This window comes from Manacus vitellinus, unplaced genomic scaffold, assembly GCF_001715985.3.
Source record: "Manacus vitellinus isolate BGI_N305 unplaced genomic scaffold, ASM171598v3 scaffold_75_pilon, whole genome shotgun sequence".
NCBI classification, from domain to species: domain Eukaryota; kingdom Metazoa; phylum Chordata; class Aves; order Passeriformes; family Pipridae; genus Manacus; species Manacus vitellinus.
This window is the reverse complement of record NW_021940789.1, coordinates 2,116,729-2,136,855: the sequence shown is the minus strand read 5'-3', so window position 1 is coordinate 2,136,855 and position 20,127 is coordinate 2,116,729. Positions and strand designations below refer to the sequence as shown.

Genomic DNA, 20,127 nt, shown 5'->3' with positions numbered 1-20,127 from the left:
GACACAGGGGCAAACCCTTTTTTGAGAGGCAGATAGACATCTTTGATTCAGGTCAGAACTCAAACCCTGCAATCCCATTCCAGATCCACAGCGGTGTGGGGAGGCTCATCTTACTGAGTACACTCTGACCTAACACACTTGAGACACCAGACAGGAACAGAAGACAAAGGGAGGAGTATGACCACTGAAGTTTAACTTCCTCAATAGTCTGTGTTTGGAATGCTGTAAATCAAGTACGAGCAATGTATTGGATTTGGATATTTAGAGGTCCAGCAATAGTTTTCTTTAGAGAAAGTACAAATCCGTTTGTTTCTCTCTTTTCTTGAGAAGCAAATGTTCTTCATTGGGGTACAGAATGGCTCAGATGCAACACAAGAGTAATGTCATGACTTGCCAGTTAAAATTGACATCTGGGAGTGTCCAAGACAAGGGTCAAAGCAACACAATATAATGTAGCTAGCAATGCCCCCAAAATATACTTTTTTTTTTAAACAGCCTTTATTAGAAGGCAGGAGAATTCTAAGGCAAATTGTTCATCATGGCAGAACATCAAATTAAAATGTCAAGACAGAAATAAGTAGAATCTGAAGAGTATTTTTGTGTTATCCATAGCAAGAAGCTAGTTTACTGTGCCATAGCACCCAAGTTGTAATTCTCATTCCTAGTCAAAGATTATTTTAAATTAGACTAAGATGCTTGAGATCAAAATCATTTCCCTGTGTGTTTGTACGCTGAATAATACAGTAAGGCTGGATCCTACCAGAACAGCCTCCACAGGACATAATCAAAGGAACAAAATTAACACCATTGTAGGCTCTGCTTCCTTCTCCACGTTACATTAGAAGACTAGATTTAAATTAGATCTCTGTGAATGCTTAGATACAATTCAACACTTTCAAAAAGGAAAAAAAAGTTTTAAAATTAGATGCTGGTAAATTATTGAACAGCAATTAAACAAAGAGTGTCTTTTGGGCTGTCTGCATTTTCTCCTAGTTTTCAGTCTGATGTCCACAGTGCTACATGTTGGAAAGCACAGGAAATTTTGCGTGAATTTGATCACTCACATAGGCAGTTATACTTTGAAAACAATGTTTTTCACAAGAATTACCAATGAAATAATGTTTTAGGACACAATTGAATTTGAAATAGGTAATGTTTTGAATAGATTTTTGAGTTTTATTGAAATCTTACATGAACAAGAAATTGGAAATACAATCACATCAAGGAACAAATTGCCACGGCTTTGACGTTTTAAGCCAAACAAATTTTGTAGGGCAGATTTTCAAAAAGGTGTGAAGTTATAACAATTTAAAAACACAGTTAACCTACTTCTAGGAATGCAAAACATACAATCATGTTATTTTCAATACAAGAAAACTTAATTTGTTGTAATTTCTTAAAACTACTAAGACAAAGCACTAGCTTTTACTTTTATGTACAGCATACTCCTATGTAGTCTATCCCAAATCCAAAAAAAAAAAAAAAAAAAAAAAAGAAACTGTCCAAAACCAGAGGTTCTGCAAAATCATGATTGAACAGTGTGCCATTCCTGCTTTTAAACTGCTAAAATGAAGCCTAAAATGATAAAAGCACTGAAATCCCATATGGAGTTCAGGAATTCTGCAAGCCCAGTAATGTCCAAGTGCGTTTATGAAAAAAGAAAACTAAGAGACTCGAGTATATACACAATAGAGTGATTCTTCAGCCCAATACAAATGGCAGCCAATCGCTACTTAAGGATGAAACATTTAGCCAATTTTGTTTTGAAGGATGTAGAGCTATAGCCAATTCTATGTTTCCAATATTCTCAATCCCTCCTCACTTGTCTACTTCCACTGTTGCCCATAAGTATCCTGATAAAATTCCTGGTTGTCATTATTGTAACCATAGTTACCGGCATAGTCACCACCTTGCTGGAGCGGCTGCTGAGCGATGGGTTGGGAGCCCCAGTTCTGCTGGTTGTTGGTCTGACGGCGCTTGGAATCGGGCTGGTTGTACCCGTCTGCCTTTCTCTTGCCTCCTACGTTGCCCCCACGGTTGCCCCTGGCTCCACGAGCACCGCGTCCTCTCTGCTGCTGTGCGGGACCCCCTCTCCCCCCCCTGGCTCCTCTCGGCGGTCCCATGGGTGCCCCCCTCTGTGAGTAGCCAGCTCTACCTCTTGGTGGTGGTGCTCCCCGCCCCCTAGGTGGTGGAGGGGCACCTCTCCCACCCCTTCCTCCTCCTCCTCTTCCTCTTATAGCATAGCCATCATCATAGCCGTAATAGGGATCTTCATAGCCACCACGGTAGTCATGATAGTCATAACCATAGTAATCATCGTAATAATCTTCATAGCCATAGTAATCTGGGGGATAGCCATATCCACCTCTCCCTCCACGGCCTCTGCCTCTAATAGGAGGTGGCATGCGAGGCGGAGGGTAGTAATAATAGTCTTCGTACCTAGTAAGAAAAAGAAACACATAGTTATTTATCCCCAAAAGCCTCCCAAAATAAAGTATACATTTGCCCTTTTTGATTAATAAGACACAACACAGAGAAAAATTAAGTCAAATCACTCTAAACCAGCCCATGTTTTATAGCAGAACTTCACTCTGCAGTGTTACCACAGTGCCAGGGTGACACTCACGCAGTGCTCCGGGAGGCCTGTCTGGCAGCCTGACGTTCTTTCCTTTTCTTATCCGGTGGCTTTGCTAACACTATTTCAATTTCTTCCCCTTCTATTTCTTTCCCATTCATTTCATTCATAGCCTGTACAAAAATAGAAGAGAAATAACTAAAAATTTGTTTCCATTCAAAATGAAACTAAAACTTACTGAAACCAGAGGGCTGGGCTTCTCCAAGTTGAGCTGTTGCCATGTGCTTTGCTTCTGTGCTGCACAAACAGAATGCTACACATCACTCTTATGTCTCAATTACAGTGAAGCAGCATTTTTTAAAAATGCTCTCTCTTCATATCATAAGGTAAAAAAATGGGATTAAAACATATTAAACATAATTTTAAAAAGGTCAGACGTAACACCATTACATATGTTCCTATATCCCCTAAAAACCTCAAAATACACAGGTTCTCACTATTCACACTGAGGCATTCACTGTACTTGAAAGCCTGTTAGAGCACATGCATGCAAGAGAAAGGATTGCTGCATTTGGGATTCCCAGCTAGCTGAATGTGAGTGAAGTGCCTCTGAGAAAAATCAAGTATTTCTGAGAGGACACACACCTGAGGCGGGGGAAAAAAAAATTACTGAAACTTGGGATCTCATCAAGCAAGCCACAAATCCTCCAGAATATTAATGTGCAATTTTTAACTATCAAATGCACCCGCAAAGAGAACTTAATACATAGAGACAAAGTACAATTAGGACTACACCCTCCAATTCTTCACCTGGAATTATCTGCTTTGCATTGAATGTTTTTGGGTATTCATATTTGCATTAATGAAGACTTTATAGGTCTTTACAGCTACGTGCCTCAAAAACATTAGAAATTATGGCAATTTATTTCCAAGAAGGTGAAAATCAGTAGACAGTGGAACCAATGAGCCAATTTCATGCATTCCACACATGAATATCTTAACATCTCATTAAAAAACAAACCACACCAGTACACACAAAAATATCTCATAAAATTCATAAACCAATTTTAGTGGCCATGACGCAGTCACATAGGGCAGGTGTGGTAGTTTTCAGCTTGTCTCAGAGCAGATGAGCATTAGCGATGTATTTGATCTGTCTTTTCTCATCTGCTACAAGTTTCTGGTTGCTGAAATCTAATGGAGTATTTAGCAGGAATGTGTAGTGGGAAGGGGTTGGAGAGTGTTTATAGACACACTACAAAAAACCATGTCCAGAGGTGCTACTGACTTACCCCTTCTGTCAACAATTTCTTGTCCTCACTTGGACATGGTCTAAACCTATTCAAGCCAACCTCAACCTTGTTAAATACAAGTGACATTCATCCTAAAGCCAAACTCTAAAACCTAATCTCATGGGTAGGAAAACTGTAAGCAATTAAATGGTTATAAAAATTATTAACAAGGTCAAGTACAGAGCCTTTGAACTGTCCATGTAGCCACATATGTCACATACAATATACCTGCTTCACAACTCCCAGGTGCACTTCCTCCCCTCCTTCTTCCCCCCATAAACCATGGATTTAAAAACCAGATGGAGTAATTTCTATTGAATTCAGTACACTGAAGTACAAACACCAGATACAAATAACCTTCTCAACAGCTTGTGAACACAAAGGAAGAGAACCTTGAAGCTTACAGTAATGACCTTCGGTATTTAATAAGTCATTAAGAAACTGTCTCAGGTACATGTAGAGTTAAAAAGAGGTAATGCATTATGGGAGTTGCCAGCACCATTCTCCTCCACTTCATAAGGCATTTTTTCATTACCTTGCAATTTTTATTTGATACTTGTGTCACTCCAAAGCTACACACAGCCTTTAAATAGAGGTCTTCGAGAGACAACTGATACCTTCTGCCAGTGTTTCCTCAGAAAAATTGTCTAGGTTGATCTTTTTATTTTCCTCTTCTCTAGACTCTCCTGCATTGCTCTACACCTCTTTTCCAGTCTACTTGTTAACTTGCTACAGTTTTGTCCTTTCAAGTTTCACATCCTCCTAGCTACTGAAATCACAGGAACAAAATTATTAGCGTTAAAATTCTCACAATGGGAACTTTATTAACTGGGCTCTACAGTTTGTCTTATTGAGGTAATTACTGTAAAGAAATTTCTTAAAAACCACTTGTACAAAAGAAACTGCTCACATCAACTCAGCTAGGAAAGAATTATCAACCCACCTTCACTGCTGCACCTCTGTCCTCAAAATGAACAAAAGCATAATCCTTCAACTTCTTTACTCTTTCCAGCTTTCCAAATTCGGAAAAAGATTTCTCAAGAATTTCTTCTGTCACAGTAGTGGCCAAGTTTCTTACGAATAAAACTTTTACCTGGTGAAAAAATGAGAATAAAAGCTGTAATCTTTAAAAGTCAAACCTCAAAGGAAACTACCAACTAGCAAGATATTATTCCCTTCCTTGTTGCATTAAGAAATTTGAGTATTAACTCTGTAACTCTTTTTAAAAAGTGCCTTGTAGTTACCTGAATGAAGTTTCTACAACTTTTCTCCTTCCACTATTCCTTCCATGACCAGAAGAATATCCCACTTTGATTTTCTGCTTCTGGGATGCTACAACTCCCAGTAAAATTTTAGTAATAGACCTCAAGGACAGTAAAGAGTTACTCCAAAACACTAGGATAAGAAGCACGTAATTTCCCACACTCAACTTCACCTTCTTGTCATTCTGAAAAACAGTTTTATGCAATACCCACCTGGCATTTGTTAAAGCCAGAGCAGATAATGCACAGTTTGATGTGTCAATCCAGCAGGATAACCCTGTACACTACTAGTTTAGATGTTAACAGCATGTTCTAAATGTCTTCCCATGGCAACTCAGCAACAGTGCTCAGGTTGTGCCATTTGCTCAGCTTACTGTGAAAATGCCCTCATTACTTTTTGTGCCTCAAATCTCACATTGCTCATCTGGAACAAATCTTCATCACTGTGGCATAAAGAAATAATCCTCCCAAAACACCAGAGCATCCAGTGGAGTCTTTACTGACCTTTGCCATGACTTCTGGATCAGGTTCCTCTACTGGATCAGCCCATTCCACTGTCACAACATTTCCCCAGACTTTTACTTTCCCACTCATCAGGCGTCGGCGAGCTTGTGCTGCTGACTTGTGATCCTCATATTCCAAGAAGCAGAATCCTCGATTCTTCTTTTTATCATCAGGTTGATGATACAAGATTACATCCACCAAACCCTCTGAAAAACAGGTCTTTAGTATTGAGCTTTGAAAGGAAAGAGAAAAGTCTAGTCTACCCAAAAATGCCTTCTTTTGTGTTTCGTAATTAATTTGATTTTAACACCTGAAAACACGAGAAAAGCAAAATGAATAAGAAATCCATCCAATTTACCCAGAAACAGGTCACCTAGCAGGTGAAGTTCTCCAGAACAAACCTCACAATTAGGTCCTGCAAAACATCAACCTAAGCAGTTCACACAGTGTAAGTTTTCTGTACTTTGTTTTACCATTTTTACATCTTTGAAAAGCAGCCAGCACTGCCACACATGGCCTCTCCCCTGCCTCCTGGGGGACCTGGAAGGAATTTCTTCCACATCTCTCCAAAGAGGAGAAAGAAGTAAATGAATATTCACCTTCTGTTTTCACCACTTCCCTGAAGTACTAATAAATTGCAATCCTAAAAAAGAAGCAGGAGGTTAAAACTCTCCTATTGGAGCAAGAACAAATGACTCAATCTCTTATCTAAAGCAGAAGCACCCTTCCAGTGATGAGCTGATTTCTTCCTACTTGCTGCACATACTGGGGAACAATGCTGAAAAACTGGGACAAAGTTAGGCTGTCATAGTCCCTCTAAACCGATTCAGTATTCCCTCCTCCCCATCACTGCTCAGCAACGCATTTCTTTCAGGTTCCCCAAAAAACTTCTCAGTGTTGACAGCAGAACCTCCTGTAGATCCAGTAACAGGAAGCTGCTGAAGAACAGGTAACAGAAAAAATGAAGGTCTTGAATCTGAGTTCATTTGTGCCATTTCCATCTCAAATTGTAAACTTACAGCATCATTCACTTAACCATCAGTTAAAGAAACACAATTCCTTTTACATTCCACCATAAGATATATTTCATACACAACATTTCTAACAAAACCAAACTTGGAATCCAATTTGGAAAGAGTTTAAATGATACCTGAACACATCTGTCAAAGACCTAGACCGACAAAATGGAGAGACTGAATGGTATTCTGAGAACACATGGAAAAGTCATTAAGTCTTACCTGTGACTTTACCAAACTCTTCCAGTATGTTTTCCTTAGTCTTGTTCTTTGGAATTGACCCAACAAATAACCTGTTGTTTGCCACAGAGATGCATACCCCAAGGTGCTTTCCAGGACGGATTTCATAGTTGTCACACTGAAAAAAGAAAAAGCCATTAATTTGCTTTATCCACAATACTAGGCATGAAAATATCCCCAAATCATAAAATCAGGTATTTTCTTCATCATCTGCTACTTTTATACATAGCATGTTGAATCGGCATTGCAGGAAAATTACTAGAAGAGCTGTTTTTGTGTCAGCATTTGCTTGGAAGAACAGTGCCAAGTTTAGGATTTTCAGAACTTCAGAAGTTCTGCTGAATGGAAAGCTACAAAAAACAACTGTACAAAGAAAGATGCACAGAGAAACACATAACATATACAAATTGCATGGGGTAAATTCATTCACCTACTGTTTATCTCAGACTTGAAAGATCTTTCTATATAACTGGTGACTACTTCCTGTGCTGGGAGTCACTGTCATTGCTGCTGTTACCAATAAGCAAATACACGGCATTACAGATACTGTGAGTTCTTCCTCTTTCCTTGGATAGCTTTGAACACTGTGAGCATGTTTGCAGAGATAATCAAAAGTCTAAATCAGCATGTTACCTTGTTTCCCTCCCTAACCCCAACAGTAGGTATTTTTTGACCTTGTACATGTTAGGATTAAAAAACTTTACCATCAAGTTTCAAAACTTCCCATTAAAAAAAAACTTAGCCCACTGCTTCAAGCTTGTAATCCACAGCTGGATTACCCTGAATACCAAGACTCCCAATAGGTCTTTCAAGGTACAAGAGTTCAATCTTTTCTTTTTTAAATTCTAGATAGACATCATCTTTGTTTTAGGTAGAATTTTCAAACAGAGCAGAAGAGGATGGATGTCTGATCATCAGCTCACTTCTGAAAATCTCATCCAATTCTATAAAAGCAGGTTTTCAGCCATTCTAGTCCTAGTTGAGACGAAGCCCTATAGCTGATATAAATACCTTCAGGAACCTTCTTCATATTCCAGAGGAACTAAAACAAATGTTAACACTGGCACATCGCTTGCTACAACTCCCATCACTTTAGTGTCTCCCCTTTCATCTCCCTCCATCAGTGAATATTTAAAGCAACCACTGTGAGCACCTTCAACTCGGTCAAAAGAAGAAAAAAGTTTCAAAACAATTTTTCCTTCATAAATGACAGTAACTCATATCCACTGATTTCAAACACTGAAACCCAGAAGCAATTACTTGCAGAAACGTATTTTGTGCATCTCCTTCAGGAAACATCCGAGTAGGTTCTAGAAAGAAAAAAACCAGCCTAAGCAGGGACAAGCGATCCCTAGTCTGTAACATAACAACTGCAACTATTTCTAAATACATTCAAATATCTGAAGGAACAAATGCTGCCACATTTAAAGCAATGACTCCTGAAGTCCTTACAGCACAACAGAATTGCTTTAAGTTTTCCCTGCTCCCACCAGCTTAACTAAGGTATTTAGATTTTACCTCTCTTCTTCATGCAGGATCAGCTGAATTCTGCTAAGGCAAACGAAATTAAGCATTTCACTTGTTTTGGTTCAAAGTACACACAATACTCCACAGCCATATCCAAAACCTTGGGAGATGCACATTGATCTGCCTAGTTCTACTTCCTTCTCCCAGGCAGAGGCAAGGCCCCAGCCAGACTGCTGTCTCTCCCTTTAACTCCCTCGGGATTGCTCCGTGTCCTTTCCCAAGCTGCACAGCTGCAGGCCAGCCAGACTTCCAAACACTGAGCAGACTGCACGACTGCCACAGGAGAGAACAAAAGGCCACTGGGAACCACCAAAGGAACAAAGTCAGAGACCTCCTTTATGGCAGCAACAGCTAAACAAGGCAGGTCCAATTAGCTCGTTACAGTAAAGGGTGATGAATCTTAAACACCGTGAATCTTAAAGAATATATTTTCCAGCTGGAATCAAGTACGCTCTTGCCATAATCACCCAAGTGTTCTGGCAGGCTGCAGCAGGCTACAGCAGTAACAGTCCTAAATATCTGTATATACTAAATAAAATCAGGAGGCAATTTTTAAGAGAGTAAAATTGAGTTCGTCAATGGATGCTTTAAGGAAACACTTCAAAGACTTCGTTACCTAAGAGGCTACCAATATGTTTGTTGTTTACTTTGTCTTGTCCTGTTTGAAAGTAAGTTACTCACCAGTTTGACTGCTTCCTGTGCTGCATCTTTACTACAAAAAGTAATGAAAGCATAGCCTCTGTTTTGACCAGAAAGAGGATCCATCATGAGGCGCAGATCCCAAATTGGACCAGCTTTCTCAAAGAGTGGTACCAATTCATCTTCATAAAGGTCTCGGGGAATCTTACCAACAAAAACCTAAAAAGGAAGAGAACACTTGAAATAAAGCGTTTTCAGAAATCAAACTTATTTTTAATACTTGAAAGTTCCTGGGAAAGTAAGAACAGTGCAGCATAAACCAGCACAGCAGAAACACCACAGTCGTCACAGTGGCCAATGTTATTGTATGTCCCAAGTCTTCTCACCCTCCCCTTGCTTGTACAAAGTTTTACATACAGAAAACAGCATTTTGTTATTTATATTGAAGAGGTTATGAGTTTCCACTACTGAAGAGGTAAACGGTTCTTACTTGGTTTTAATTTTGGCAGTTGAAAACTAAGACCTTACAGACTATCTAGCTGAGCATCCTATGTTAAAGCAGGCCAAGCACTTCCTTGCTCTTGCAGTATTTTCAAATCACTCTAACTTAATCTTCCTTACAAAGTTAGAGACAGAAAAATAAATCTACAAAAATCCCTTTAATTGCCTAATGCACATTATCCACTTTGAATATATATTGTAATCTTGTTTCTTGTCTGTATTTGTTTCAGCTTCCACCAATTGAATGTTTAATATTTGTTTGAGAAAATCTGGAATTCTTGAGATTTTTTTCCTTACAATAATGGGTTAAGTTTTGTTAAGGAGTTTAATCTCTTCAGCTGAGGTCTCTCTAGAAACAGCCCCCCAGGATGTCTAATGACTGCCGCTCTCCTCTGAATTCTCAAAACCTCTGACTTGCTAATACAAGGAAAACATTCCAAACACCCATTAAGATCAAATTTTATTTATTTTAACTTTGAATATTTTTTGTAGTTAAAAAAACAAACAAACAAACAAACAAACAAACCCACAAAAAATGGCATGAGTCAACCTTTTCCTACTCAGCGAGGCATATCTGGCACTAAAGGTATAGCAGAATTTCAGAATTAAAGACACTCAGCATGTCCATGTAAGCACCAATGCAACAAGCCCATGAGGAGAACATGACTTTGATTTGAAAAACAGGGAACACAAATTTTCCTCCAAAGGAAAGACAGAACCTTTAGATGTTTCTTTATGTTATACAGATATTCCCACAGGGTGAGGGAAAGTGAGCAAGCAGCTGTACGGTGCTTGGTTGCCAGTTGGGATTAAACTACAACAATGATAAACTACAATTAGCACAGAGCATGAAGACCTAAGCAGAGCTTGAGAAGTTATAGAAATCAGCTACTATCTTTCAGTTCAAGGACTCAATCAAATTATTTCATACCACCACTAAGGTACTTTTTCTTCTGGGAACATGAATATTCCCTTTAGAAATCATCCTTACTGTGATGCTTCTAAGTATCTTCTTGACAATAACCACAAGAGCTTCAGCATCTCAAAGGATGCAAAACTAATCTGTTCATTGAAAGACATTCAAGAGGTGGACTGTTTTCTTAAATCTAATCTGGTGGTTTACAGAAGAATCTCCAAAACACACACAACACTGTGATTGAGAGTATTCAAAGTGTTTAGCATAAACTACAAAACCAACTGCTAGAGAAATAGGCAAGTGTTTAAGCAAAATGAAGCATGGCAAAAGTCCCTCAGGATAAGCACTTTTTGTTTGCAGATGCAAATGACAAAGTCAGTGTAAGGAGAGAAGGAAATACCCAAGTAACTGTTTGCAGTCTCATTGATAAACACCCCAAACAGGTCTCCAAGTATCAACATCATGTGATCTCACTATAAGCAAAATGCTTTACAGTGAAGCATCAAGTCCTTCAGTAAAACGAACACTCAATATTACTATCAAATCCTATTGCCATTATTTTCTTCTTCAAAAGCTTCTGCACAGCTGTAACTTTGTCTTGATTATAGACTCTTCCAAAACATTCCAAAAAGGTCCAGCTGCTCCTGAAGCTCACCTACTTGAAAAAAATATATGGGACTGCTTCACCCACCTAATCCTTTCAGCCAAGTGTTCACTATGCCAGTCTGTTAACGTTCAACATGCCGAACACTCAGAAGATTATTTAGCAATAATCAGTGCAGCTTTACTGCACAATGCTCAACTACATCTTGAGAACTGAAGCTACAATTAACATGTAACGAAATTCAACTTTATATTTTAAAAAGACAAATTAGTTGGTGTACAAATATTAACAGTAGAAAGACCTGATGCACTTTGGGGGGAGAAGTCTACCTAGTATGCTTCTTCAAATCAGTAATAGTATTTGGGTATACTCAAAAATCAAAAGTTTGCCATTACTGACATCAGTGACAGCTCTGGCATCAACATATCTGAGCTGGCACAAGCTACGAGAGCTTCAGTGTTATTTAAATAAGTTTCAGACCCCAAGAATGCACTGTCACAATCCAAAGTGATACTTTTTTTTTTATTTTTTTATCTCTAACATTAGAAAAGAAGCGTATACACTTCTATATAACCAGAAGTGCTGAAAACAAAAGAGAAGTGGTTCTCAAAAGGGAAAAAAAAGGAAAAAAACCCATGACCAAAAAACAAAACCCCACCCACCTCATTGTGGAGGGGAAAAAAAGCGCCCATAATGATCTCATCACTTGTGTGCAAACATGCTCTGCCTACCACCAGATCCCAGCATCCTGTTTAAGTTGATTACTGTGCCTCAGAGCTCAACAGCAAGAGCTAAAGCCTAAATTTCATACAATTTCAGCAATTTAATAAGTTTAATAAATTTATATTTAATAAGCTTCATAAATTTCACCAGTTTCAGCAAGGTATTCAGCATCTCAGCCTGTCAAAACAAACCGCATGTCTAGGTCAGTAAGTAACCTTTAAATCCCACAAAATGGCAGCAATACATTCATTTAGTAGAGGTCTCATTTCTATAACTAGTTGGCTGGGGTTCACTACAGCTTCTAATGCTGATTCATGGCAGAAGCACTTTTGTTCTTCTAGGAGTTTCCACAAATTACTTGCTCTAGCTTCAGGAAACTTAGAAGTATTAAAACATACTCTTCATAGTATAAAAGTACAGCCAACTTTATGGTTTTCCTGCAACTTCCTAAAGAGCCAAACCATCACAGGACAAGATACTTCAGAGCAGTAGTTAAGGACTTTCAGTCACAAATAAAAGGGTTGGAAGGGACCTACAGCAATCAGCCAGTCCAATGCCTGACCACTTGAGGGCTGCCTAAAAGCTAAAGTGCGTTATGAAGGGCACTGTCCCAATGGGCAGTGCCCCTAAGCCCTGACAGGCCTGGGGCACTGCCCAGCTCTCAGTCTGTTCAGTGTCTGACCAACCTCCCGGTAAAGAGATGCTTCCTTGCGTCAGGGAGCCCTGGTGCAATTAAATGACACTTTATACAGCACATAGGCACTCTGGCAACACCACTAAGTTCATAAACAACCTCTAAGTCACCTTCTAAATGCAGAAATGAAGAAAAAGAAAAACAAACAACCAAAACACCCAATCTACATAGCCTCTTTTTAGTGTGGTAGTTTCACTATCCACCCATGCAATCCTCAAGGATGTTTTCATATAGATTGAAACAAAAGCAAATCAACAAATCTATAATTATTATTAATCTCAGTTGTCCTCTTCAAAACTTTCATTTGAGTATCTTTATACAATACCCGAGTCTTCCATTTTTAGCACACTGCATAAAAGCAAGCTAGCATTGCTTAAATTCAATTTCTTGTAAATAAAGTCAGATACCTCTAAGTCACGTTTACTGACCCATGGACCACAAGCATTAGGATGAACCATGAAGTCTAACAACTTAATGATCTATTTCACATTTTAAGAAATTTTACACAGCCTTTCATAATATATTCCACCTGCTTCTCCCCACTTTAACCTGTTTTCCTGTCTTTTGCAGAATACTGAGAAGTAAGAAAGACTGATTTAGACACATAGAAGAATGCTTTCCTCTACAATATATTAAACTTGTAATACAGTTTATTTTCAATTATTTCCTATTTATAAGTTTGCACAAACATACAAAACAACCATCAGATTAGTCTGTGTATACCAACCTCTGTTCCAATGCCAGGCTGAACACCAGAATATACAGTATCTGGAGGAGGGCCTCCATATTTCCTCTGTCCTGTAGTTACATCCAAAGTGTAACCAGTCCTCTCTAGCAAAGCCTGAAAAAAAAAAAAAAAAAAAAGTCAGACTAGTTCCAGAGGAGAGGGCTGTGGGTTAAAATATACAGAATAAAAAATGCATTCGAAGTTAAGCCTTTATCTGCTCCTTGCCACACTTGATAACAAGGTATATATGGAGACAGAACCTACAAAAACACCTGTTATTTTGTGGGTTTAAAAAAAAAAAAATCATAAACGACAACATTTGTTTTATACTACGAGGTCACTGGAAAGAATTTGTTTGTCTTTTCCCTTATTTCCCATTTTATATGTAGCAACCCAAGAACTCCAGAACACCAGGTAATTCTTGTCGCCCACTCTGTACTCAGGTCACAGCAAAACAGAAGACTTTCCTAATACACTAATACCTTGTTCTTGTTGAAATGGTCAGCCAGTCTCAATGTACTGCATGTGTGTAAAAGCTTTCATATAAAAGGACAAGTAAAACAATTCTTAAGTAGATATCGATATTTTGGCAATTGTGTGATCAGAAAGACCTGCACTTCCAACAAGCACTCTCTCTAGAATCTCTATCATACATACATTTCTTCAAAGTCAAGTGTCAATATACTTATCCAGGTGGTATCGATGCTTTCTGAGTACATCCAAAATTTCTCCAGTCTATGTACAGATAATATTTATCAGGCAGTACAGAACTAGTATCTTCTGTTACCTTAATCTTTGCTTCATCTGGTCCCTTCGTTGATTCCTGTACTTTGCTGCCTTGTTTCTCTCTTTGCCTGTAGGTCTTCATAACTCCACATAAAAATGCACTTTTGTTCTGTAGATACAATTTACAAAACAATTCAATAGTGTGTATGACAAGCCCTGGGAATCCAGTGAGTCTTATACTCCATACCATGAGGTCACTATTTCAAGTCAATGCAATAAATCAAATGTCAAAAGAATCCTTTAGGAAAATCCAACAATTAATTGAATAAACTTGTCAGATTGAAAAAGTCTTCATTTTAACCCATTTTCTCAATTGCACACTCATTTTTATTATCTGCGAGCTTTTGCTTTGTGCTCAAATACCTACACATTTAAGGCACTTTTTAAACACACTTGGGATTTGGGTTTGCAACATAAGAATACAGCAACATCAATGAATTTCTAAATTACAACTCTCCTGCCAGTAGTGCCAGAACACTATTTATACGAATGTGCTCACACTCCTGGAGCTCTCACCTTACCTGTACATGCGACAGGTCACTTTCTTTAAACTGCTGTAATACAGAGAGGGCTCCTTCTTCATTAAATTCCCTAAGAGCATCAATTGCTCTTTCATCAAGATCGACATAAGCTACCAACCCTAAAAGTTAAAGATAAAGAAGTTACAGATTTCTATTGAATTTCATACAAACTAAGATCTATGCAGTTTGCTTTTAAAGTCAAAAAGTTACATTCCATAGCAACAGAGTTATACATTTAATTACATATTCCTACAAAAGTATATGAAAGAACATGAGTACAACAATGAAAAAAAGTTAAATTAAAATGTATATACCTAAGCACTAGCTGATGTGCAAGATTATACCCCGTGTTAAACAGTTTTCTAACATTCAGGAATGCAATCTGCTGCATAAAGCAGTATTACATACCAGGGTCTGAAACAATGAACTTTGGCTCACTTCTAATAATTTGAATTTTGTTTATTTATCTTTCATTTTAAATTCCACACGTCCTTCTCTCGAACTGAGCTGTTCTAGAATAAGCTGAACCGTCAACATTACAGGTATCCTACTGTATGGGAAAAGGGAGCTACCTAACTGATGATCAAATACTTAGGAAGCTGTACTCCACAAAATATTAGGAAGCAAAACGGTTTGTTCAGTCTTTCCTCCAACATCAAAAAAGCAGGAATCAGTGGACTCCATGTAGTGTTTGGGGGGTTTTTTAACTCATTTTGTTGCTCTATGCAGTTCCAAGAGCCAGAATTCAAAAAGGTATTATTTTGAGCCCTGCTATGTACCCAAAAAGGCTAATGTTAATTTTACAGGTACAGACTCCCCCAAGAAACATTGGACCAGTTCTGAAGCATGTTTTTCTTTTTAAGGGTCTTTACAGGTTATTTTTTTCCTTTTGTAATGCACTTGCATAAGCTGTGGAGTGTGAGAAACAGATTTTAAGATTTGTACTTTTTAAATGATACATCCAAATTTAGGACAGATACCAAGAACTCCACACACTTTGCAACAGCTTGATCTCCCAAATACATAGATTATTTCACTGCCACTTGATTTCAAAAGTGCACAGTAGTGCCAAGCCCAAGGACTACATTTCAGAAGTGATCCTGCATATTGGAAGGCACCTGTATCTTCCATAGAAGTCCTAAACAGATTAAAAATCCCTAAATTCAATCCCAAATTTGGCTTGTGTGTCAAAAGTAGTTTGCTTCACTGACAAACCTCTGCACAATACAAACATCTTCCATGCCATTAAAGAAGTGTGAATAAATATTTTCAGGTTACTCATGCAGTGGAATTATACTTGCTAGTCAGGTTCTGGGCTAAAAAGCTTCTAAATTCCTTAAGAACTCCTCACCACACAACCTAACTGCAACACATGTTAGAGCCCCACAAGTTCCTTTGCCCAGGCATTTACACCTTCTCTCAGACCATCAAGTGCACCTCATTGTGACCCACAGTTGGAAAGTGCATCTCTAAAGCCAATAAAAGCTGGTAAAGGCTTGACGAAAGCTCACTGTGAATGACTTCCAAAAGACATCACCCACGTGAGCCAGAGTATCACACTGAGGATTGATAAGGTATTGGTTTTGAACTGCCTTCATTTAATCAGTGGAATTTTAACTCTTTTCAACAAAAACTGACATCTTGCCACCAAGGCATTCAAGATAAGCACGTAGAGCAGTTCTACTGCTTCTTGTAAATCTGTTCACAGAACACACTCTAAAGAGGAAAAGAAAACCTCTGTTATAGGACAAAATAATAGGGTGGTTATAAAAACAAAATAGAAAAACCTCTGTATAGAAAGAAACCTCTCTAGAAGTTGCAGAGACCATTTGCTACCAGCAAGGTATTACTCGACTTGCTAGATAGCTTAGTCCTCAACTTTGTTAAAAAGCAGTTAGTGTCAAGCTGAACATTTCAGTGTAATAACCAACATGGATTAAACTGTCCACTCAGAACTAGAGAGAACAAAAAATCCACAGGCAGACTCAATTCAAATGTAGTCCCAGGCAAGACAAGCTAGTTGCTTCCCTCACTAAGTCACCTATCGAGCCTTTGAGTGTTTTAGAACCACTGTGAGCAGTTGACAGTAGATAAGTAAAAGCAAAATGATGATTCAGATTGAAGAAAAAAAATGTACAGTTTAGTATGTGCAAACATACATCTTCATTTGAAAACGTCTAAGAAACTAGTGCTCTGTGCCCTAAAGCAACTAAGATATCACATACAGCTCTAAAGATCTGTCAAGTAATTAGTCAATGTCAAACCCAATTTGCCTTTAGGGAAGTCAAAGTAGCAAAACATTCAGAGCTACACAGATCAAAAACAATGAATTTTTAAACCTTAATCTATAAAAATTTGAAAATGGTATGCCCTCACTTTCATAACCAATCAGAAACAAGAAATGCATATTATACCTGTCTGAAATATTTCATCAAGTCTCTCTGCCACCTTCTGTGGGAGGCCTGCCTCTATCAGTGTCTTGTAGTGTTCTGTGTGAGTTACACTGGAAGTATCCATTGGTTCTTCCTCTTCTTTTAACTGTACCGCATTACCATTCACCTGATTAGCCATTTTATTATGCTGCTGGAAAAAATTCAGGAGCTATATTACAATAAGCCAGAAATAACTAGTTTGTAGGACAATGCATGATTTATCTAAACTAATTTGTATACATGCTGCAAATCACCTGTATCAAAAGTTTTATTTAATACTTTTTGGATGCAGCTGATCTAAGTTTCAAAAGAAAGTACAACCCTTAATATTGTGGAAAATGTACATGGAAGAACTTACATAACTTTTTAAAAATGTACTTCATGTACATAACGATGTCTAAACTTCATCTGCTGATTGTCGTTAACTGGTTACCATAGCAGCTAGAATGTACGGGGACATGGTAATAACAACCTTCAGCAAAGACTCAGAAGAGCTAGTGCTATTCCATTTCCCATTCCTCTACTTTTAAAACAATTGTTTAAAATGTAATGAACACATAACCCTGCAGGGTAGCTTAAGACATAAAAATGTCAATACTTGTTTGCTTATTTCCACTTTCTTGGCTTGTTGCCATGTCTTCCTTCAAACCCAACATGTTGCACAAGACTACCACACGCTTTCTCACGGTGCTGTCAGAACTTGAGGATAGAAACAGAAAAATTGCACTCTAATGCACATTGTCATTTGAAGCTGCAACATAACAGTTTCCATGCTTTCAGTTTCCCTCCAATTCAAGCTCTACAAATCAGTCCAGCTACTTTTTTAATAACATATACCTTATTGGTTTAAAAGGAAGCCATGACTGCAGCATCTTCAGTTCTTATATTAAAAAGACTCTCTTTCAGAATTAACAAACTGATTGCAAATATGTGCACCGAAGAATGCACAATTATCTTCTCAGACAATTCCAGTGGGCTTTGCCCAATTCATTAAAAACAGTTTCAATTTCTCAATTAGCCAGCCAGCTGATATTTAGTGCTCTCAAATAAAAAGGCTGACAAGAGGCAATTCAACTACCCAGCAGAGAACATCAGGATGATCAGCTGTTAGGTTCAGAAATGAAACAAGCCTCAGGCTTTAAATGATAGGGCAGAAGTCGATGAGCAGAAGCAAAATGATAACCAGGTAGACAATGCAGCATGGTTGGAGTGATGCAATTAACTACTGGAATACAGATATGAAGATGATTCAAGAACAGGTTTTTTAAAAAACGCTGAAGCCTCCAGCTATTTACTATGCTACAAAACAAGTCTCAAAGCATAACCACACCTCTAGCAGTCCCTTGTATACCCAACCCTTCCAGACTACAGCTCATGAACGTGTTGCAAGACAGCCTATGAAGATTTGGAAGCTAGAGCTAGGGAAAAAAAACAAACAACTAATAATTTTTCTTCAGACAGTAATGATTTTACTAAAGCTGTCTTAACTCGAAGGCAAATTTTAGAGATGTAACGCAGCCTCACGTTGTTTCTGTCAGATGCCACTTCTTTTAAGCCATTAGTGAGCAAAAGAAAGGAAGTTTTCCATCGCCACATAGCATATATATATGCTCACACACATGTTCTGTTACTTGACAAAGACAAATTGCTTTCTAACCAATTCAGTTTACTTAAAAGCATCTCTGACTGTAGCCTAATTACAGAAGAAAAAAAAAATGCTACCCGAAGCCTACAATAATGCTTAGCTACCCTTACAGGTATTAACTATCGAAACACTAATGAACATCAAGTTTCTATAGGTTATGAACATCACAGAAAGCAAAACTCAGCTATGTGTCTGCTTGTTAGATAGTCTCAGCATAATCTCAAATTTGAAATAGTGCAGGGCAGAGGGGGTTTAGTTACATCAAAAATGCTTTGGGTATAGCATCATTCTTAACCCCCCTTCTCAAAACCCCCCAGGCTAAGACACACAAAGAAGATATACAGAGAGGGGTATTTTTGTGTTCACCTTTTTACTGTCTTAGAAGATCAGTTATTTACACATATATTGTCTTCTCTGTACACAAAAAATCCCCAAAACAAAACAAAACACAAAAAGAACTGAGAGGCTATGGCAACACATAAATACAGAAAAGTTATTTGAAACAATTGCAAGGACCTTCTAAACTACAGTGGCTTATGGTGATGCTCATGGACAGTTTTTTGTGAACCCAGAGTAGCTTTCAAGTGTCACATACCCAAAAGATTAACACTTTTCTCAGTGTTGCCTATACCTGAACAAAGGGTTGACAAGCTATTCTGTGTCCAGGCAGAAACACCTCCTCTGGAGTTCCGACAGGTGAGATTCACAGCCTACCACCAGAAGGTATCTGCCTTCACCGCAAACATACACCAGTGTGGGGAGCAACATCTAACCCCTAAGAAACAGAATACTACACAGCACTACAGCTCAAAGGCTTTTTGATAATGTCAATTAAGACTCTGCATCTTAATTCACTAGTTGCATGGTTTATTTTTGCTTAAGAATTAGTGCCCTCATAAAGAACCAAAATCAAATGTAATGCACAATCGGTTTGGGTGTTCAAATTTTAGCTATTTCCTGTCATGCAAACTTAATTTAAAAGGTTTTCTTAAAGAAATTTACAGTGGAAAATTTTAAGGTCTTCAGGGTGTGAGAGCATCCAGAAGAAATATATTTCTTTTCACAGTTATAGCAACAGATTCCCTAAAGGCTTTGTAAGCTTGGCCTGGAATCTGAGATTAAACTGACTTTTGTTCCACGAATATCACCAGCAAGCAAAATTACATCTCTTACAACACTAAATCTGCACTCTGAGTTCAGCAGATATATGTGGGTGAAAGTCATAGCTGAAAAAGACTGTTTAGCTCCCCCTCTAGGTAACATCAGCTAGATTTAGCTGACAAGAAAAATATTTTTAATTTTTAATATTTTTAATTTAATTTTACCAGCAAGTAAAACTCACAATGATTTCATTAACATTTTTGTTCTCCTCTAAAAAAAAATATTAAAAACTCCTTAAAAAAAAAAGAGGAGCGACGTCTATGTTTGGATGCACAGTGTGTTCACAGGACCCAGCCTATGACAGACCACACCACCAGAGCACCAGCATGTACTTGGAAGTTTTTCATCTGCATTAAGTCAGT

The 20,127-nt window shown here is 38.1% G+C and overlaps 1 protein-coding gene across 1 annotated transcript; it reads right to left on the bottom strand.

Annotated features, from left to right (window-relative positions):
- Window positions 1-1,150: 1,150 nt before the first annotated feature.
- On the bottom strand, window positions 1,151-17,109 carry HNRNPR (heterogeneous nuclear ribonucleoprotein R). The gene is made up of 10 exons (XM_008931394.3): window positions 16,942-17,109; window positions 14,528-14,646; window positions 14,008-14,115; window positions 13,221-13,334; window positions 9,098-9,274; window positions 6,872-7,007; window positions 5,634-5,839; window positions 4,811-4,960; window positions 2,627-2,748; window positions 1,151-2,439 (listed from the first exon to the last, which is right to left on the bottom strand). The coding sequence occupies exons 1-10, from the start codon at window positions 17,096-17,098 to the stop codon at window positions 1,827-1,829; spliced, it is 1,902 nt and encodes a 633-aa protein (XP_008929642.1). The 5' UTR covers window positions 17,099-17,109; the 3' UTR covers window positions 1,151-1,826.
- Between the last annotated feature and the right edge of the window lie 3,018 nt (window positions 17,110-20,127).

Bases quoted from the DNA above. Each gene is read 5' to 3' on its own strand.
- HNRNPR (XM_008931394.3), bottom strand. From the start codon at position 17,098: ATGGCTAATCAGGTGAATGGTAATGCGGTACAGTTAAAAGAAGAGGAA. The intron at 14,116-14,527 runs GTAAGGTGAGAG...TTGTATCTACAG, and splicing joins GTGACCTGTCGCATGTACAG to AACAAAAGTGCATTTTTATG. The intron at 13,335-14,007 runs GTAACAGAAGAT...TTTTTTTTTCAG, and splicing joins CAGATGAAGCAAAGATTAAG to GCTTTGCTAGAGAGGACTGG.